Raw genomic sequence first — 22938 nt, 5'->3', positions numbered from 1 at the left:
AAATAAACATAATATGTGTTCAGTAGCCTTTTGATTATTCCTAAAATGTATGAGATAACATGAATTAGTGGTAACTTAGTTTGCATATAGTGAAGATAAAACTTTTAAAATAATCTCTGAAACTTTATTCAACTTTTTTTTTTTTTTTAGGAAAAGAAACTGAAAAGGCTAAGGAACGTTACGACAAAGCCACAATGAAACTCCATATGTTGCATAATCAGTATGTTTTGGCATTGAAAGGGGCACAGCTTCATCAGAATCAGTATTATGACACTACACTTCCTCTGCTTCTCGATTCCTTACAGAAGATGCAAGAAGAAATGATAAAAGCACTGTAAGCTTCATTTCCCATTTGATATAAGAGTCCTTCCTAAAGTGATTGTAACATTGCTTTTTCCTCCTAGTTAAAAGTTTTGTGTAAAGTTTGTCTTTGTAAACTGTGTCACTGGACTAGCTCAGAGGGCGTTTCAGACCTTTTCTCCCTCGGGCCTTCTTGATTTTCCTGTCTGGGATCCCTTTATCTTATGCTCACTCACTCTTCTTTTTGTATGTTTTTGTTTTGCTCCAGTTAGCTGGAAATTTAAATGAAAAAAAAAATCATAATTTTGCTAAGCATTAAGAAGTGGATATCTATCTGTAGACCACTGAATGTTTAAATCTTGAGCATCTGATAAGCCCAAAGTAAATAATTTATTTATTTATTTATTTATTTGCCTGCTTCTAGTTGTATGAGATTACAGTGAACAAATGTTTATTGAAATTGTCTGTATGCAAAGCATACTGGTGCTTGGGGATGTAGAGATGAGTAGGGGACAATTTTTGCCTTCAAGGAACTAACAGTGTTGGTTAGTAATTCAAATGCATCCATGTTTACCATACATATCAATGCAGTATACCACCCTCTGGTAGACTTCATCTCATTATTAATGCTGGTGAGTCCCCGTTTTCCAATAAAGGATAAAGTGATTTTAGTCAACTTGAATATGTCAGTGTTTAAGGGTATTGATAAAATAGTGAAATGCCTACTTAAAATATTTAATTAGTTATGTCTTCTTTAAATTACCTATTATTGACTTATAAACATTTCCTTTCCTACTTTCATTTTATGAATCAATGTATCTTTACCGTCATGAGAACATCCTTTAGAGACATTTAATAATTTCACAAGTGTATCATCTTTATTGTTTAGTAAATGTTTTTAGATCGAGCATTTAAAAATATCACTAAAATTGAATCCTTTGTCAAAAGTACTCATTCATGTAACATTAGGAGACTTCTTCCTTTTTTTCCCCAATTTGTCTTAAAGATGAGTGTTAACATCATAACCACTTACTCTATCGCTTTATCAGTATCTAGAGAGGCTCATTTACATTCATATCATCCAGTACTTTCAACTGTGAGGCCCCAAGGATATTTACTAAATCTGAATTAAATTTTTCTAACTCACACTTTTCTTTCAGTTGTTTCTAACAGGTGATTTCTGTAATCATTCAAAATTAGCCTTGCCTGAAGCAGTTTGAATTTAATTTTTTTGTTAGTATTTCACATATTATTTCACTATTCAAAATAAAGTAAAAGAATTCTTCAAAATAAGAGATTTTGTAAGGATTCCTTTTTGTGAGTGATGACTTTTAAAAGAAAAACAGGGTCTTATATTTATTTGGGTATATGCAGGATAAACATGTCTATCCACAACTTTTTAAGGCTACTAATGAGCAGTTGTGTATTTTTACAGCATAGCATTATCTAGTTGAGGATTAGGGTCTTTACAACAGAATAGTTTTCTTTTTGCACTTATTACATTAGTGTAATAACTGTTACGATCATTTTTGCTACTGACTGGAGGTCAGAAGAGGTTGAAAGGTCATTGGAGACAGAAGCCAGATAAACTCTGAGTATAATATGGAAAAGAACAGAGGCCCAGGAGCAAGAGAAGACCCGGGAGGTAGGGCTGTGAGGGAGCTGCAGACAGGGAAAGGAGCTTTGCGGAGACAGGGCCTGAGCCGCAGTTCATGTGACGGGATCAACCTGTCTGAGGCGCTCTTTAGAAGCAGAAAGTGATCAGTGCAGGCTTACCTTTCTGTATGTTAGCTAGATGTTGAAAAATGTAATGTTGTAGATTATTTGCAATTATTCTGTTACATCAAATGTAAATTGTTAATGCATACATTTTTATAATCCATTTACTTCACTATCCAGGTAAATGAAATAAGGTGGTGCTTGGAGCCACCAACTGTAAAAACTGGAGTTACATTTTTCATTTTTATTGTTCTAAATCCTTTCTGGGCCTGTGTTTCCCTGATAAAACTTTAAAATGTTGTAAAACTTTCTTCTTCTTTTCAGAAAAGGTATATTTGATGAATACAGCCAGATAACTAGTCTTGTTACAGAGGAAATAGTGAACGTTCATAAAGAGATTCAAATGTCGGTTGAACAGATAGACCCTAGCACAGAATACAACAATTTCATAGATGTTCATAGGTACGTATAGACTTTCATTCTTCTTTCAGTAGTTTTGACAGTGTTAGTTTTTGCCATGTATTATTTAATGAATTAAAATAAATACTGATGAACTTTGTTAGGACAGGCTGTTTCATATTAATTTGTCTGTTTTTAATTATTTTCAGTCCTTTCTCAGTGATTATAACTATTGATATTTAATTTATGTAATGATCTTTAAAAGTTTTTCAGTTGTTACTACATCATTGCTTAAACCCATATTTAATCCATGAAGTAATATTTTCTTTTTAACAATTATGTAATAATAATAAACCTATTGTTTTCTGTTTGTGTTAAACTTTATAGTGATACTACATTTATTATGTTTTCATGTATGCATCATCTTATTTTATATTAATTATCATTGAGGAAGGAATAAAGCAGCTTAATATCTGTATTCTGCAAATGAGGAAACTAAACTGAAATTACTTGACTAAGTCTTTGAGACCTAAGGTTAAGTTTGATTTGTACTATTTATTTTTGCTTTATTTTGTTAACATAATTTTAAATAAGAACAAATATTCTGCCTTTATTATATACTAAGACATATTATGATAGGGTATTCATATTGATCAAAATTATTTGGCATGTTTTACTAGAACAACGGCTGCTAAGGAGCATGAAATTGAGTTTGATACTTCCTTACTAGAAGAAAATGAAAATCTACAGGCAAATGAGATTATGTGGAATAATTTAACAGCAGAAAGTTTGCAAGTAATGTAAGTATTTAGAAAATCTGAGGCTTAAATATGTGTTATGATTTATAGTTTATCAGATTTAAATTTCCAATTTTTGTTTTCTTGAAAGTAATGAAAAGCAATTAAAAATGAACTGATTTTTGTTTGGTCAAAGTGAAATGTTTTGAGAAATATGATAATTTTACCCATTATCATCACTAATGGTGGTAATTCTGAAAATAAAAATTCTGTATGATGTAACATTCATTTGCCCAGTTATTAATGACATGAGAGTATTAGAAAAATGTTATATTTTTTCCAAAATTTATGTAATTTTTTAATCCCATTTCATCCTCTAAATGGCAGAGATATTTGGAAATGAGGACAATGAGATTTAGAGATAAAAAGAGACTTGCTGCTGCTACTGCTGCTAAGTCACTTCAGTCGTGTCCGACTCTGTGTGACCCCATAGACGGAAACTCACCAGGCTCTCCCGTCCCTGGGATTCTCCAGGCAAGAACACTGGAGTGGGTTGCCATTTCCTTCTCCAGTGTGTGAAAGTGAAAAGTGAAAGTGAAGTCGCTCAGTCGTGTCCGACCCTTAGCGACCCCACAGACTGCAGCCTACCAGGCTCCTCCATCTATGGGATTTTCTAGGCAACAGTACTGGAGTGGCTTGCCATTGCCTTCTCCGAAAAAAAAGAGACTTAGATATGTCAAAAGCATTTAGTATAAAAATTTGACTTTTGAGTTTTCTCTTTAAGCAGAAATGTCTTCTGTTATAGACTGTAATAACACTTATAGACTATTATAGACTGTTACAAACTGTTATAACTCTTATAGACTATTATTTGGCCTTGGAGTACAGAATGAAGCAGGGCAAAAGCTCATAAGAATTTTGCCAAGAGAATGCACTGGTCATAAAAAACACCCTCCTCCAACAACATAACAGAAGACTCTACACATGGGCATCACCAGATGGTCAGTACCAAAGTCAGATTGATTATATTCTTTGTAGCCACAGATGGAGAAATGCTATGCAATCAGCAAAAACAAGACCAGGAGCTTATGTGTGTGGCTGAGTGTGGCTCTGATCATGAACTCTGTATTGCCAAATGCAGACTTAAATGGAAGAAAGTAGGGAAAACCATGAGACCATTCAGGTATGACCTAAATCGAATCCCTTACAATTCAACAGTGGAATTGACAAATAGATTCAAGGGATTAGATCTGATAGAGTGCATGATGAACTATGGACGGGGGTTCATGACCTTGTTCAGGATCCAGGAATCAAGACCATTTCCAAGGAAAAGAAATGCAAAAAGGCAAAATGGTTGTCTGAGGAGGCCTTACAAATAGCTGAGAAAAGAAGAAAAGCTAAAAGGGCACAGGAGAAAAGGAAAGATACATCCATTTGAATGCAGAATTCCAAAGAATAGCAAGGAGAGATAAGAAAGCCTTTCTCAGCAATCAGTGCAAAGAAATAGAGGAAAACAATAGAATGGGAAAGACTAGAGAGCTCTTCAAGAAAATTAGAGATACCAGGGGAACATTTCATGCAAAGACAGGCACAATAAAGGACAGAAATGGTATGGACCTAACAGAAGCAGAAGAGATTAAGAGGAGGTGGGAAGAATACCATCTGAGCTACCAGGAAAGATCTGCCGGAGGAGGGCATGGCTTCAGTATTCTTGCCTGGAGAATCCCATGGGCAGAGGAGCCTGGTGGGCTACTGTTCAAAGGGTTGCAAAGTGTTGGACATGACTGAAGGGACTTAGCATGGCAAGAATACACAGAAGAACTATACAAAAAAGATCTTAATGACCAGGACAACCATGACGGTGTGGTCATTCACCTAGAGCCAGACATCCTGGGGTGGAAAGTCAGGTGGGCCTTAGGAAGCATCACTAAGAACAAAGCCAGTGGAGGTGATGGAATTCCAGCTGAGCTATTTCAAATCTAAAAAAATGATGCTGTTAAAGTGCTACAGTCAGTATATCAGCAGAATTCTAAAATTTGGAAAACTCATTAGTGGCCACAGGACTGGAAAAGGTCAATTTTCATTTCCGATCCCAAGGAAAGACAATGCCAAAGAATGTTCAAACTATTGTACAATTGCACTTATTTCACATGTTAGCAAGATAATGCTCAAAATGCTTCAAGCTAGGCTTTGACAGTGCGTGAAACAAGAACTTCCAAAAGTACAGGCTGGGTTTAGAAAAGACAGAGGAACCTGAGATCAAATTTCCAACCTCCACTGGATCACAGAACAAGCAAGGAATTCCAGAAAAAGATCTACTTCTACTTCATTGATTACAATGAAATAAAGCCTTGACTGTGTGGATCACAACAAACTGTTGAAAATTCTTAAAGAGATGAGACTTTACCTGTCTCCTGAGAAACCTGTATGCAGGTGAAGAAGCAACAGTTAGAATCAGACATGGAACAACAGACTAGTTCAAAATTGGGAAAGGAGTTTGTCAAGGCTGTACATTGTCACCCTGCTTGTTTAACTTCTATGTAGAATACACCATGTGAAATGCCAGGTTGGATGATTTGCAAGCTGGAATCAAGATTGCAGGGAGAAATATCAACAACCTCAGATATGCAGATGATACCACTCTCATGGCAGAAAGTGGAAAGGAACCAAAGAACCTCTTGATGAGGGTGAAAGCAGAGAGTGAAAAAGCTGGCTTAAAACTTAGCATTCAAAAATGGGGATAATGACATCCAGTCCCAATACTTCATGGCAAATAGATGGGTAAAAGGTGGAAACAGTGGCAGATTTTATTTTCTTGGTTTCCAAAATCACTGAGGACAGTGACTGCAGCCATGAAACTAAAAGATTCTTGCTCCTTGGAAGGAAGGCTATGACAAACCCAGAGTGCATATTATAAAGTAGAGATACCACTTAGTGGACAAAGGTCCGTATATTCAATGCTATGATTTTTCTGGTAATCATGTGAGAGTTGGATCATAAAAAAGGCTGAGCACTGAGGAATTGATGCTTTTGAGTTGTGGTGCTGAAGAAGACTCTTGAGAGTCCCTTGGACTGCAAGGAAATCCAACCAGTCCATCCTAAAGGAGATCAGTCCTGGGTATTCATTGGAAGGACTGATGCTGAAGCTGAAGCTCCAATACTTTGACCACCTGATGCGAAGAACTGACTCGTTTGAAAAGACCCTGATGCTGGGAAAGATTGAGGGCAGGAGGAGAAGGGAATGACAGAGGATGAGATGGTTGGATGGCATCATCAACTCAATGGACATGAGTTTGAACAAATTACAGGCGATGGTGAAGGACAGGGAAGCCTAGCATGCTGCAGTCTGTGGGATTGAAAGAGTCAGCTAGGACTTAGCGACTGAACAACAATCTTTAAATACAACTAAATCTTTAAAAATCATCTATATATAACCTGCATCTACTAGAATGTTTTTCTCTTAATCCATTCTACTGCAAGTGGAAAAAAGGAAAAATGCTTTCCCTATATAATTCTATTCTTCTAAATCATTTGTCTTTTCTACTTTGAATTTACAGCCATGGATCTATCGAGACCGAGAAATATTAAGAAGTTTTGACTTCAAAGGGTTATCTTTGTTCGATTTTTTTTTTTTTATTTAAGAAGATTTTGCATAAAGCTTGGCCATGTTTTGTTTGTGCCAAGGCTGTAAAAGATTTAAGACCTCAAGAAGTGCCACTATTTTCTTTACATGATCAAGAGCTAGAAAAAGGAAAGTTAGCTAATATTATCATTCCTTTTCCTCTGATCTCCCTTTTCTTATTCTTATCTCCTTTCTTTTTCCAACCTTCATTGCTTAGTGAAACAGGTAGTAAATTCTAGGTAACATAACAGATCTGCCAGAGAACAGAAGTATTGTTAGCTCTTCTAGGGCTTTGTTTAACTTCTAGAGTTTCCAACTGTTTAGAGAATCTAATAAGCTGGTGGTAGGACTCTTTCGAACTCTGGTGTTGGAGAAGACTCTTGAGAGTCCCTTGGACAGCAGGGAATTCAAACCAGTCCATCCTAAAGGAAATCAGTCCTGAATATTCGTTGGAAGGACTGATGTTGAAGCTGAAACTCCAATACTTTGACTACCGGATGTGAAGAACTGACTCATTGGAAAAGACCCTGATGCTGGGAAAGATTGAGGGCAGGAGGAGAAGTGGGAGACAGAGGATGATATGGTTGGATGGCATCACCGACTCGCTGGACATGAACTTGGGCAGAGTCCGGGAGATAGTGAGGGACAGGGAGGTTGGCACGGTGCAGTCCATGGGGTTGCAAAGACTTGGCGACTGAACAGCAACAGCAGCACCAGTTTTCTTTCTCTTTCTGGGTTAAAGTTTTAGCACAGATCAGAAAAGAGAAATAATCATGAGTAGCACCTCATTCTTCTCACACATGAGTGTACATGTGTACTCTAAAAGTTGAGCATATATAACACTTCAAATCTAATTCCTCATTCCTAAGGGATATTTTTCAGAAGGCTGAATGATTGCTAAAGGAAGTGAGAATATTAGCAGATTTGGATTTTAATATCCTTTGTTAGAATTCACACGTGCCAGTGGCCTCTGGTAAATAGAATCAGGCGGTATCAGGTGGTTTAAACAGTGGGTCAGGACTCTCTGGCGCTCACCTCCTTCCTCCCTTCTTACCTCGTTTCAGAGTAAAACGAGGCTGTACTCCAGTTAGCTAGGGTAAACACGATGTCTGCCACAATAGATGTCTTCCCCTGAATTTTTCTAAATCATGTACGTGAAGAAATCAGTAACGAAATTCCTCAGTTTTTGACTTGTTATGATATTGTTACCGTTATGTCACGTTAAATCAGGATGTATGTGTGTGTATGTGTGAGTAGAGATTTTTTATTGTTTTGTGTCAAGGATAGCTATGACATGCAAGCTTACATTAATTTCTCTTGAACTGAAAATTTTCACATTTCCAAAAAGTGAATGTTATTGGAAATGACATTGTTGTAAAGGGAAAAATAACTTTGAATTATAAGTAACTCATGTACTTTTAATATAGAATTTTTATAATATTTCACTTGTCCTTAACTGGGAAAAATGTATAAATATTATAACCTTTTCTTAAGTTTTATTTAAAATACATTCAGTCTGACCCCTGCCTTGGGAGCAGTGTTTATTTTTGCGTGAAATGTTAATAAAACATACTTTAAAAAAGGTAGAAGACAAAATTTAGTTACTTTTCAGAAAAATATTTCTTGATATCAGTAGTAAAATTGGTTAATAATATATAGTTACATTTATAGGGAATATACTATGCTTAAAAATCCATACTAGAAACTTTAAAAATATGTATCATAGTTACATGAACCCTTTAAGTTAGATATTAAATTAATTTCCATTTTATTAGAGAAGAAAACGGAAGTCTAGAAAAGCCAAGTAAATACTGAACCTGAAGGTGTCTGCTTCTAGACCTGGTTTGTCTTTTACCAGAGTAAGGAGCTTTACAAAATGCAGCAGAGACGTTGCAAACACAAATAATTTTCTTACTCTGAGGTGGAAGGTAAAGTGTTTAGCTTGATGACAAAATGTTTACGTGAAGAGTATCAGTCCTGGATTAATGATGTCTGTGTAGAGAACTGAAACTTCCTTCACTGCAGTGTGGTTCATGTATCAGTTTAGCTGTCGTGGTGGGGGACAGTCGTAAACTGTGCTGTTCCCACATTGAGGTAGCTCTTTGGTTTCTCTTTCTAGATAATTCAGAACAATAGGAATCAGGAGAGCCTTGGGAGTTACTAGGAAATTGCAGAAAAAGCTTAATGTGTGAGATTCTAGTGAGAGAAACAGGATGTGCAGAACGGAGTTGGGCACCTTCTGTGTGAAAGACACAGAGCTCGGTGTGAGGGCTGGGCAGTGAAGAGGAGGCCGTGCTGCCTGCGTCCTACAGATCGGTGGGGTTGTGTGTTTATTTCAGGGTGGAGCAGAGAATGTGGTACAGTGAGAGCTGAGAAAAAGCTAGGACAGAAACAGGGACAGTCAGAGAGGAGAGGAGGAGAAGAAAAGAGAGGGTCGGAGGGAAAAAGGGTCTGCTAGCATCGAAGTTTCCTGAAGCCGAACTTGTTTACTGTCATATCCCTAGTGTCTAACAGTGTGCCTGTCACAGGGAAGGGCTTCGTAAACACCTGGTTTAAATGAATGAGTGAGGAACTGAAAAGAGGGGTGAGTGGAAAACAGCAGGAGGAGCATCGGGAAGGGTGTCGGAGAGGGACGTGAACGGACACAGGGGAGGAGGGTGCTCAGAGAGGGAGAGCTTGCTTTCCAGTTCACCTCCGGTGCAGCACGGCCAGGGCAGTGCGGGAGAAGCTGGTCCTTACTCCCTCCAGACTGGGGTGGGACAGGCACAGAGGTGGGGCCTGTGTTCCAGACTCCCATGAGGATGAAATGAGATCATATATACGGTGGAATTTTATAAAGAGCAAAGCCTTATGCGTGTTATTAATTTATATTATTTGTAGTTGTTAATAAGTAACTTGAAGCCAGAAGTTAAAGTGTAGATTTCTTGAGAATGACCTCAGATTTTAATATAGCTTCCTGTGTCTAGTAGTCAGGGTATGACCTATTCCACAGAAGTGCATTTTCCAGTTAACCCAACCTTGTATTGCTATCGTGTTCAACAAAATAATTTTACTAGATATGATGTATGTCTCTTATAAATATATGTATATTCTTAAAGAAAAATACTTTAATTTTTCTCTTACGATTCTGGATCATTATTATAAGCACCATTGATAATGTTTTGTATAATAATACCCTCAGAAACCTGTTGAGGTTTATTATGTTGCTTAACTCTAAACATGGATGAGATAACCTGGATTACTATATTTTGAGTTCTTATCATGTTTCATGGTTTTTCTTGCCTTTTCTGTCTCCATTCTGTTCAGTTCAGTTCAGTCGCTCAGTCGTGTCTGACTCTTTGTGACCCCATGAATCACAGCACACCAGGCCTCCCTGTTCATCACCAACTCCCAGAGTTCACTCAAACTCATGTCTATGGAGTCGGTGATGCCATGCAGCCATCTCATTCTCTGTCGTCCCCGTCTCCTCCCGCCCCCAATCCTTCCCAGCATCAGAGTCTTTTCCAGTGAGTCAACTCGTTGCGTGAGGTGGCCAAAGTATTGGAGTTTCAGCTTTAGCATCAGTCCTTCCAATGAACACCCAGGATTGATCTCCTTTAGGATAGACTGGTTGGATCTCCTTGCAGTCCAAGGGACTCTCAAGAGTCTTCTCCAGCACCACAGTTCAAAAGCATCAATTCTTCGGCGAATCAGCTTTCTTCACAGTCCAACTCTCACATCCATACATGACCACTGGAAAAACCATAGCCTTGACTAGACGGACCTTGGTTGGCAAAGTAATGTCTCTGCTTTTTAATGTACTATCTAGGTTGGTTATAACTTTCCTTCCAAGGAGTAAGCGTCTTTTAATTTCCTGGCTGAAATCAGCATCCGCAGTGATTTTGGAGCCCCAAAAAATAAAGTCTGACACTGTTTCCACTGTTTTTCTATCTATTTCCCATGAAGTGATGGGACCAGATGCCATGATCTTTGTTTTCTGAATGTTGAGCTTCAAGCCAACCTTTTCACTCTCCTCTTTCACTTTCATCAAGAGACTTTTGAGCTCCTCTTCACTTTCTGCCATAAGGGTGGTGTTATCTGCATATCTGAGATTATTGATATTTCTCCCAGTAATCTTGATTCCAGCTTGTGCTTCTTCCAGCCCAGCGTTCCTCATGATGTACTCTGCATATAAGTTAAATAAGCAAGGTGACAGTATACAGCCTAGACGTACTCCTTTTCCTATTTGGAAGCAGTCTGTTGTTCCATGTCCAGTTCTGACTGTTGCTTCCTGACCTGCATACAGGTTTCTCAAGAGGCAGGTCAGGTGGTCCCATCTCTTTCAGAATGTTCCACAGTTTATTGTGGTCCACACAATCAAAGGCTTTGGCCTAGTCAATGAAGCAGAAATAGATGTTTTTGAGTTCTTATCATGTTTCATGGTTTTTCTTGCCTTTTCTGTCTCCATTACCTATTATTTAATAGCTTAAATTCAAATTCATTTTTGTTATGAGATTTAAATATAATATAGCTAAATACAGAGTAAAATATGAGAGACTTTTTTGTCCAAAAGTGAAAGTCACTCAGTCGTTTCTGACTCTTTGTGACCCCATAGCAATATAGTTCATGGAATTCTCCAGGCCAGAATACAGGAATGGGTTACCTTTCCCTTCTCCAGGTTATCTTCCTAATCCAGGGATCGAACCTATGTCTCCTGCATTGCAGGCTGATTCTTTATCAGTTGAGCCACCAGGGATGCTCAAGAAAACTGGAGTGGGTAGCCTGTCCCTTCTCTAGGGGATCTACTCAACCCAGGAATCAAACTCAGGTCTCCTGCATTGCAGGCGGATTCTTTACCAGTTGAGCTACTAGGAAAACCCTTTTGTCCTTAAATCACCCCCTATTCTAATCCCATACCCGTCAGAGTGATGATGAAAGTTTGATTTGTAGTAATCTGGTTCTTCTCTACACATAAATATAATAGTGTATTACTATGCTATGGCCGCCATGATAAAATCCCATGAATGAGTGGATTAAACAATAGCACTTTATTCCTCATTGTTCTGGGTGTTACAAGTTCCAGATCAAGGTGACGACCAGTTTGAGTCCTGGCGAGAGCCTTTTCCTGCTTGTAGACTGCTGCCTTCTTGTGCACTCACGTGACCTCTGCTTCATCTAGGCCTGGGGAGAGAGAGCAAAACTCTCCGTGTCTTCTCTGAGGACCTTAATCCCACGGTGAGGGTGCACCTTCACGAGCTCATCTATCCCTAGTTCCCTCCTGAAGTCCCCCTCTCCAAATATCATCACTTTGGGGGTTAGAATGTGAAGATATGAATTTTGAGGGAATGCAGTTCAGTCAGTAGCATGTGTATACACACACATTGATTTCAGTATAAATGGAGCCAGGCTACGTGCACTTTTCTGCCTCATACCTTTAATTTAAGTGACGCACCTTTTATGTGCGTACCTCTTTCTTTTAATGACTATTCTGTTTCTTTAAAATTCTTTATTATACCTTTAGTTGGAGGATAATTGCATCAGCACGAATCAGCCTCGTGTGTGCACAGGCCCCTCCCCCTGAAGCCTCCCTCCCACCTGCCCCTCCCTTCCAGCCGCCCCTCGAGGCTGGCCCGGGGCCCCAGCTTGGGCGTCTCTGTGGCATGCGGCAGATGCTCACTGGCTGGCTGTTTTACAGATGGCAGTGTGTATACGTCATCGTTACTCCCTCAGATCGGACCAAAATTTAGTCAGCCATTCCCCTGTTGATGAACAATTAAATATTTTCTAGTTGTTTTATAAACGTTGTAGTACAACCATCTTCATATGGACTAATTGTGAGCACGTGTAAAGTATATTGGAGAAGGAGATGGCAACCCACTCCAGTACCCTTGCCGGGAAAACCCCATGGACAGAGAAGCCTGGTAGGCTACAGTCCATGGGGTTGCAAAGAGTCGGACACGACTGAGCGACGTGATAAGACAGATTTTTAGATGGTCAAAGGAGATTCTAATTTGAGGTTTGAGAGACAGTTCCAAGTTGACCTCTAAAAAATTCGAGTCAGTTTTGTCACATCAACAGAGTATGTTTCTTCCTTCCTCTCTCCTTTCCTTCCTTCCCCTCTCATTCTTTCTACAGTTTTGAGAATACTATCATCACTTGTTTTCATGCTTGTCAATTTTAGTGGGTGAAAATTAATATACTGTTTATTTAATCTGAAGATTTTAAATTGTGATTCAGGTTGTAAATATCTCCGTGTACTTACTGATCATTCGAAGTTTTCTTGAACTTCCAGTTGTGTTTTTTGTTCATTTTCATTGTAGATTGGCTTTTTTCTAAGAGTTTTTCTGCATGAGCTTTTGCTTGTAATTTCCATTGCAAATATTTCTTCATGGTTTGACTTTTTACTTTTGACTTTATCATCTCTTTAAATTAAATTCAAATTTTCATATACTTGGATTATTTAGTATTTTGTTTAGTTTGGGTTTCCTGTCTTGCTTTAAAAGGCTGAAAGAGAATAAGAATTTTAATGTGATATGATAGCTGTGTGTGTATATTTTATGATTATAGTGATTTTATTTTTTGCTTTTTAAATTAAGCTATAGTTGATTCAAGATACTGTGTTAGTTTCAGGTACATAGCAAAGTGATTTGGTTATACATATGTATTTATCCTTTTTCAGATTTCTTTCCAATGTATATTATTATAGGATATTAAATACAATTGCCTGTGTCATACAGGAAATCCTGTTGTCTATCTGTTTTACATACAATGATATGTGTCTGTTAATGCTATACTCCTAATTTGTTTCTCCCCTCTCTATCACTTTTGACAATCATAAATTCGTTTTCTATGTCTGTCAGTCTATTTCTGTATTGAAAATAAGTTCATTTGTATTATTTTTTAGATTCCAGTTGTGTGTTTTTTGTGGTAGAAATATTTCTATTCAGGACCAGATGCATTTTATGTAACCAAAAAATGTCTGATCTGTGGGTACATACTAATTTTATACATACTAATTTCAAATTTATATAGACAGTACCTCCAAAACATTATTGCAACATGTGAAAACAGAAATAGCTTATATTAATTTAAATCACCGTGTGACTGAGCCTTACTTTCTTTAAGGATAACAATATGTATCTCATAGCTTTTTGTGAGAATTAAATGAGATAACATATGCAGATAATATTAGATGTTATTTATTCAAATGCCTTTTAAGTACCATTCATTATTTACACATAAGTGTATTTCATCTTCAAAACAATGCACTGAAGCAGGTGTTACAGTACCTAAAATAGGAATGAGCAAATAGATTCAGTGAGTTGAAGCAAGTTTCATAGGATCTCAGATAAAAAATGGTAAAGCCAGAATGTAAATACATGTTAATCTGAAACAAAAATCATATTTATTTCACCATACACTCTTCTTGGGAGAATTACAGGTATTTTTTTCTTTAGTTCTTTTCTCTTTCTCCATTTCCTGTTTCTTTTTTGCTGTTTGATGAATAAAACCCTCTAAAACAGACTGCCCAAGAGTACTCACTGTGATTATTGAAATGTTCTTTTCTCTGTCCAGAGAGGTAGCCATTAGCCACATGTGTCTGTTTAGTCCTTGAAATGTGGCTAATGCAGCTGAGGAATTGAAGTTTTACTCTTATTTAATTGCAGTTAAACTGCTTGTGGCTACTGTTTTGGACATTGCAGACTTAGGTGTATGATTCATTTTTTTGGTATGTATAAAGTGACCATAATTAATGTGTTGACTGATAATGAGGAAACTTCGTTCTAGGTTGCGAACTTTAGCAGAGGAACTAATGCAGACACAGCAGATGCTTTTAAACAAGGAGGAGGCTGTCCTGGAGCTAGAGAAGAGGATTGAGGAGTCTTCTAAGACCTACGAAAAGAAGTCTGAGTGAGTAAAAAAGGAGTAATTTGAAGAAAGAAAGTTTAATTGATGTAATTTTACAGAAATACTTCCTTTTACATGGAATTAGAGACATAAAATTTCCGGAAGTTGAAATTTCATGTAAAAATGTATGAAACTGTGTATGGTTGAGTTACTTTCGTAGACTCTAGAGGAATGATTTTGTGTTTTTATCTGTATGATGTTACCTATCATTTGTCTCAATGTTTTAGTGGTTTGAATTATTTTCTGAAAAGCCCTGTTAAAACCTGTCTTTATTCCGCCTTAAATGGTGACCCACTCCAGTATTCTGGGCTGGAGAATCCCATAGACAGAGCAGCCTGGCAGGCTACTGTCCATAGGGTCACAAAGAGTTGGATATGACTGAAGCGACTTAGCACAGCAGAAACCAAAGTCCAGCATATTCACTGTGAATTCCTTGTCTTTACCATCTGAGCTACCAAGGAAGCCCCTAAAAAAGTGTTAGACCAGCATAATCAGGAAGCTGGCTTCTGCTGTGTTGGGAGGAGGCAAGTAAACATTAAAAGGAGGCGTCTGCCTCATCTGCCCTTCAGAGATTCGCCGTTGCGTTGTCTTACTTTTGCTTTTTGCGCTGGTGTCTCAATTGGCAAACATGGTCATGGATCCTCTGACTCGTGTTGCTGTACTCTTGTGTTTACTGATTTCAGTACTTATGTTTTCTCTCGTTTTCAGGTTTAAGTTTTGATCTGAAATTTAAACTTTGCAGTCTGACTTTGGTCGTTGTTTGCACCCTCCACGAGGGTTACTCTTGTGTGATTTCTCTAACCCTGACTGGAACATGTATGTTCCTTGCTGGCATACTTTTACGACCCCCGGAAACTGTGATGTGTAGCGCTGCTCTGGTCCCCGCTGCATGCTCCTGCTCTCTGCGCAGCGCTTCAGGCAGTCTCCGCGCCTCTCACATCTCCGATCCTCTGACATGCCTGATCAGAGTCAGCAAATGGGTGTCTCCTACCTTACAGAGACAGTTAACATCAGCAGGCGGCAGATGCCTCATGTTTTGCCATTCCATGTCTAAATCCACATTTGTACTCACTCTCTTTCCTTACCTTCATAAAGGGTCTCTTCCTTGCCCTGCTGTCTCTTGTCCCTATTTTACAGCTTATCGTTCCTTACTTTCCCTGAAATTCTCCGTGGTTTTATATGTTTCCTTTTCCCCTCACCTGTGTCCCGCGCTCCCGTTTTGAGTGTTCGTAAGCCCCGACTCCTGACAGTGGCCTCTCCCCCTCTGCCCACCCTCGATGGCCCTTCTTTAATCTTGGTCTTCTCTCTCAGTTACTGCCTTTGCCTTCTGTTTTCTCAGGCAAACTTGCTCTGAGTGCTAACGTGCACTCATTTCCTCGACTCTCACTTAGTACTTAACCCGCAAATCCCTGGTTTCTGCCCCAGCATCATTGAAGTAGATATCTGTAAGATTCTCAATGACTTTTTTGTTGTTCAGTTGCTCAGTTGTGTTCAGCTCTTTGCAACCCCATGGACTGTAGCACGCCAGGCTTCCCTGTCCGTCAGCATCTCCCAGAGTTTGCTCAAATGCATGTCCTTTAGGTCGGTGATGCCATCCAACTATCTCATCTTCTGTCATCCCCTTCTCCTCCTGCCTTCAATCGTTCCCAGCATCAGGGTCTTTTCCAGTGTGTTGGCTCTTTGCATCAGGTGGCCAAAGTAGAGCTTTGGCTTCAGCATCAGTCCTTCCAACAAATATTCAGGGTTGATCTCCTTTAGGATTGACTGGTTTAATCTCCTTGATATTCCTTCTCCATCAAGAGGCTCTTTAGGTCCTCTTCGTTTTCTGCCATAAGGATGTTGTCATCTGCATATCGGAGATTATTGATATTTCTCCTGGCAGTCTTGATTCTGGCTTGTGCTTCATCCAGACCGGCATTTTGCATGATATATTCTGCATATAAGTTGATAAAGCAGGGTGATAATACACAGCCTTGACTTACTCCTTTCCCAATTTTGAACCAGTCTGTTGTTCTGTGTATGGTTCTGTTTCTTCTTGACCTATATACAGATTTTTCTGGAGGCAGGCAGGGTGGTCTGGAATTCCTTTTTCTTTAAGAATTTTCCACAGTTTGTTGTGATCTACACAGTCAGAGGCTTTGGTGTAGTCAATGATGGAGAAGTAGATGTTTTTCTGGAACTCTCTAGCTTTTTTATGATCCAACAGATGTTGGCAATTTGATCTCTGGTTCTTCTGGCTTTTCTAAATCAGCTTGTACATCTGAAAGGTCTTGGTTCACATACTGTAGAAGCCTAGCTTGAAGGAATTTGAGCATTACTTTGCTAGGATGTGAAATGAGTGCAATAGTGTGGTAGTTTGAGCATTCTTTGTCATTGCCTTTCTTTGGGATTGGAATGAAAACTGACCTTTTCCAGTCCTGTGACCACTGCTGAGTTCTCCAAATTTGCCAGCATATTGAGTGGCAATATTAACAACATATTAACAGCATTATCTTTTAGAATTTTAAATAATTTAACTGGAATTCTATCACCTCCACTGGCTTTGTTCATAGTAATGCTTCCTAAGGCCCACTTGACTTCACATTCTAAGATGTCTGGCTCTAGGTGAATGAAGAGTTTCAGGGAATAGCAAGGAGAGATAAGAAAGCCTTCCTCAGTGATCAGTGCAAAGAAATAGAGGGAAATAATAGGATGGGAAAGACTAGAGATCACTTCAAGAAAATTAGAGCTATCAAGGGAACATTCTATGCAAAGATAGGGATATTGAAGGACAGAAATGGTATGGACCTAACAGAAGCAGAAGATATTAAGAAGAGGTGGCAAGAATACACAGAAGAACTGTACAAAAAGGATCAATGACCTTTCAGCTAAATTCAGTTCAGTTGCTCAGTTGTGTCCTACTCTTTGTGACCCCATGAGCTGCAGCATGCCAGACCTCCCTGTCCATCACCAGCTCCCAGAGCTTACTCACACTCATGCCCACTGAGTCCGTGATGCCATCCGACCATCTCATCTGTCATCCCCTTCTCCTCCTGCCTTCAGTCTTTCCCAGTATCAGGGTCTTTTCCAATGAGGCAGTTCTTTGCATCCGGTAGCCAGAGTATTAGAGTTTCAGGTTCAGCATCAGTCCTTCTAATGAATATTCAGGACTGATTTCCTTTAGGATTGACTGGTTTGGTCTCCTTGCAGTCCAAGGGACTCTCAAGAGTCTTTTCTAGCACCATGGTTCAAAAGCATCAGTCCTTCCAAACTCAGCCATCTTTATGGTCCAGCTCTCACATCCATACATGACTACTGGAAAAACCACAGCTTTGACTAGATGGACCTTTGTTGGCAAAGTAATGCTGTCCAGGTTGGTCATAGCTTTTCTTCCAAGGAGCAAGCATCTTTTAATTTCATGACTGCAGACACCATCTACAGTGCTTTTGTAGCCCAAGAAAGTAAAGTCTGTCACTGTTTCCGTTGTTTCTCCATCTATTTGCCATGAAGTGATGGGACCAGATGCCACGATCTTCGTTTTTTGAATGTTTTTTAAGCCAGCTTTTTCACTGTCCTCTAAAAGAGGACAAAAGCATAGCTCCTCTACGCTTTTGGCTAAAGAGTGGTGTCATCTGCATATCTAAGGTTATTGGTATTTCTCCCAGCAATCTTGAATTCAGCTGTGCTTCCTCCAGCACAGAGTTTCTCATGATGTACTCTGCATATAAATTAAATAAGCAAGGTTATTAAGTTAAATAAGTTAAATATACAGCCTTTCCAGCATACAATGTAAAGGTGGAAAATACTCAATGACAATATATATACGCTGCTGAATTTTGCAACTATCTTACTTGACCTCCTGAAAGTACCTTTGTTGACTTCCTTTCCCTTAGCCTTTGTGAACCAAGATACCAGATCTTACTTCTCCCTATCTGACCACTCCTTCTTTGTAAACTCATTCTTCCCCACTTGGCCAGTATGTTTTGGAGTTACTCACGGTGTGGTCCTGGGCTGTGCCAGTCTCCTTCCTGCACTGTGTCCCTGGGTGATCCCCTGAAGATGACGCATGCTTATTACCCTAGCTCAGATTTCCTCTGGGAACTCTATGCCCATGTAATTGCTTACTTGACAGGCCTCCTTGGATGTCTTAGTAGTACACTGCATTTCTCATGTCTAAGACTGAATTAAAAAGGTGAACCTAGTTCACTTAGTATTTTTTTTTTTCTCAATTTCAGTGAATGGCAACACCACCTATTCTATTATGCAACTCAGGTTAGTAGGAGCCTACCTCTCCCACTTAATGAAAGTGAAAGTGAAGTTGCTCAGTCGTGTCCGACTCTTTGCAACGCCATGGACTGTAGCCCACCAGGCTCATCCGTCCGTAGATTTTCCAGGCAAGAGTGCCAGAGTGGGTTGTCATTTCCTTCTCCACTCCCACTTAGTACTACGGTTCTTATTACAACTTGGTATTAAATGTCATATTGAAATTGATGAGCCTTTTAAAGGTGAGAACAGGAAAATATGAGTTACTCTGGATATTCCTTTAATAAATCTGAAAATTTTCAGTATTGAATCAGAATCAGATTTTCTTTGGATTATAAAAATAAATTTTATCAACCATTGTACATATACAATTAAAAATATAATTATCCTTTGTTTTTCTTTATTTGCAACTAAATCTCTGCACATGTCTACAGGTGACTAAATAGTTCTACTTTTTACAGTTTTGTAAATGTACACATTGTAAATGACTTTTGTTTTAAAATTTGTTAGATATAAAGAAATACAGTAGGACCCTCTCACCAGCACGTCTGGTTATATATTGTTAGAGGAGACAATCTTTAAGGGTTATCTTAACCTAGAATTTGTGAGAGTCTTTGATTTGTTTGGCATGTTTTCTTGACTCATGTCTTCAGTTCTCTCTTCGTCTGCGTATAATCAGTGTGATCCACATTCTCCACCTGTTTATATTTATCAGGAGGTGAGAATGGGGCGAGAGGAGAGGAGGCGTAAAGGGTGATGGGTGCATGGGAAACAGCACCTCTTGAGTTCTTACTCTACTCCACATGTCATGCTGGGTGTTTTATATATAGTAACTCACTTTAATGTTATCTTCACTACGCTTTCCGTGTAATTATGTGCATTTTACCTTTAAGACCTAGATAATTTAGATGACTTAAAATCACACACCTAGGAAGGGATAGAAAACTCATGAGTTCTTGACTCCAAAGTTTCTGTCTGATCACAGCAATTGCTTGCCTCATGATTTTAGTAGTGTTCTTTGGAGAGTAAGTTAGAAGGGATAAGTATGTCTGGCAGTTCAGCAGATGAGTCTGGTTTAACCCAAGTTCTGTTTGCGCTCTGTTATCATGGAGTTTTTATTGTTAACTTCAGGGCATAATCTTGAAAATGTTAAGTATATTTATATAACTAAGAAGTCATTGTGAAATCTCATTAGTTTAGACATTGGTAGGGTTGAAGTTTGTCTTTGAACTATATGTTAAAATAATTTGCAAAACAAACAGTCTGAAATGAATTCTAGGGTAAATGTTTGCATTTCATCTTCTGAATATTTCTTAAACATTTCTATATATGTGTGTGTATATATATATATAAAATCTGTTGCTGTTTAGTCACTAAGTCGTGTCAGATTGTTTTGTGACCCCCATGGACTGTACCTGCCAGGTTCCTCTATCCATGGAAATTTCCAGGAAACAATACTGGAGTGGATTGTCATTTCCTTCTCCAGGGGATCTTTTAGACTCAAGACTCAAACCTGCCTCTCCTGCATTGCAGGCGGATTCTTTACCGCTGAACCACCAGGGAAGCCCTGTATATATGTCTACAGATACTTATTTAAATATATGATTAAAAGCAATCTTCATCTAATTTCAAAGATTTATTTTTACTCCAGAACATTTTTAGCTTCAAATATCATGTTAGTTAAAAGTAATAAAACAATGAAACAAAGCTGCTGCTGCTGCTAAGTCACTTCAGTCGTGTCCGACTCTGTGTGACCCCTTGGATGGCAGCCCACTAGGCTCCCCCGTCCCTGGGATTCTCCAGGCAAGAATACTGGAGTGGGTTGCCAAAGAAACAAAGCTACATTTCCCCAAATACTAAAAATATCCTATATATTTTCCTTCTTAAATTATCTCTAAATTAATGAAATTATGTGAATTTTTGCTTATTATAAATAGCACTCAACGCTCTTATGAAAGTATAACGTATAAGAGACTAATGTTAAAACCCTGAATTTTAGATTTGGCATAAGTTTCTCCAAAACATAATACAGTGAAAAAATAAACTACATGAAAAATCATTTGATAACTTTGATTCTTATAATTGAATTATATAAAGTGAAAAATGAACTTAAAGAATTTTTTTTATGTAACATTAAATTCACACTAAGGAACACAGATTTTTGGCCTATATAAATAATGCAGGTCTTAGTTGAAATATAGCTATTGCAAATTTTTATTTAAAGAAATAAGGTGAAAAAAATAAAACCAACTTTTTGAAATGGTATAATTTAATACAACACAGAGTGTCACTCTATTATACATATCTTTACTTATTACTTCCAAAACATATTTATTCAAGTGGAAGTAATATCCATTTTTTCCTGATTTATGCTCCTTGACTACTGTATTAGAAAATAGTTTATGGGAAAATATACCAAGCATATGTCATTTATGACTCATTGGCATAAAGAACTGGTAATGTTGCTACTCGTTTTAATGCTTGATTTGACTCCAGAAAGTGAATGATAATTCAGTTTTGTGTAATTATGTACCATTATCACCTGGTACTTAAAAATACTTTACATATTATAAAATCATAACTTTTAGAGCCATGTAGAATCTAGAGAGATCAATTTGATCATCTAATCTTGCAAATTATGTGATATCTGAGGGCCAGAAATTTTCAGAGACTTGCAAAGCTTCACATCCAGATTATAGTGAAGGTAATGCTTGAACCATCTGGAGTATTGTTCTGGTTTGCAAATTCAGGTATCTGTTTTGTATTTTTGTCTCAATGTTTCAGTTATATCTACTGGGGGCTATGAATGCAGTGAAATGTCGGACACATATGGGCACATGGCTCATGAAGCTTATGCTTTTGTAGAGTTGACCAGTACAAAATGAGAAATTTACAATTGTGTTAATTGCTATGAAACAAGGAGTTCGGGTGGAAGAGTGACAGAGGAGCACTCACTTAACATAAGTGATCAGGGGTCTTCTAGGAAATGGCATTTTTGCTGAGGCCTAAGGGTAGAAGATCATGGCATCTGGTCCTATCACTTCATGGGAAATAGATGGAGGAACAGTGGAAACAGTGTCCGACTTTATTTTTTTGGGCTCCAAAATCACTGCAGATGCTGATTGCAGCCATGAAATTAAAAGACGCTTACTCCTTGGAAGGAAAGTTATGACCAACCTAGATAGTACGTTAAAAAGCAGAGGCATTATTTTGCCAACAAAGGTCTGTCTAGTCAAGGCTATGGTTTTTCCAGTGGTGATGTGTGGATGTGAGAGTTGGACTGTGAAGAAAGCTGATCGCCGAAGAATTGATGCTTTTGAGCTGTGGTGCTGGAGAAGACTCTTGAGAGTCCCTTGGACTGCAGGGAGATACAACCAGTCCATTCTAAGGGAGATCAATCCTGGGTGTTCATTGGAAGGACTGATGGTAAAGCTGAAACTGCAATACTTTGGCCACCTCATGCGACGAGTTGACTCACTGGAAAATACTGATGCTGGGAGGGATTGGGGGCGGGAGGAGACGGGGAAGACAGAGAATGAGATGGCTGGATGGCACCACCGACTCGATGGAGGTGAGTTTGAGTGAACTCCGGGAGTTGGTGATGGACAGGGAGGCCTGGCGTGCTGTGATTCATGGGGTTGTAAAGAATCGGACACGACTGAGTGACTGAACTGAACTGAACTGAAGGGTAGAAGGGCTTCCCTGGTGGCTCAGATGGTGAAGAATCTGCCCGCAGTGTGGGAGACCTGGGTTTGATTTCTGGCTCAGGAAGATCCCCTGGAGAAGGAAATGGCTACCCACTCCAGTATTCTTGCCTGGGAAATCCCATGGACAGAGGAGCCTTGTGGGCTACAGTCCATGGGATCACAAAGAGTTGGACACTACTGAGCATCTAACACTTTCACTTTAAGGATGGAAGGTGTCCTCCAAGTGAAGAGTGCATGGAAAGAATAGTCAGAAATGGAGAGTAAATAGCACATGCATAAGTCCTGATCCTTTTCATGTTTCAGATTTATTTATAGCTTCCTGTGC

At 38.6% G+C, this 22938-nt stretch overlaps 1 protein-coding gene across 4 annotated transcripts in view; it reads left to right on the top strand.

Moving 5' to 3' along the window:
* Positions 1 to 22938, top strand: part of FER (FER tyrosine kinase) — a 467424-nt gene that overhangs the window by 131714 nt on the left and 312772 nt on the right. For all 4 annotated transcript variants that reach the window (XM_088838427.1, XM_055430188.2, XM_088838426.1 and 1 more), the window contains 4 exons: positions 151 to 334; positions 2344 to 2481; positions 3099 to 3218; positions 14545 to 14667. In XM_088838427.1, coding sequence (XP_088694553.1) covers positions 151 to 334; positions 2344 to 2481; positions 3099 to 3218; positions 14545 to 14667 — 565 coding nt within the window. The remainder of the gene's footprint in view (positions 1 to 150; positions 335 to 2343; positions 2482 to 3098; positions 3219 to 14544; positions 14668 to 22938) is intronic.

The sequence above is a fragment of the Moschus berezovskii genome, chromosome 8 (assembly GCF_049115385.1).
Source record: "Moschus berezovskii isolate FMDL1 chromosome 8, NW_MosBer_1.0, whole genome shotgun sequence".
Classification (NCBI taxonomy): Eukaryota; Metazoa; Chordata; class Mammalia; order Artiodactyla; family Moschidae; genus Moschus; species Moschus berezovskii.
This window is presented reverse-complemented; position numbering and strand designations above follow the sequence as displayed.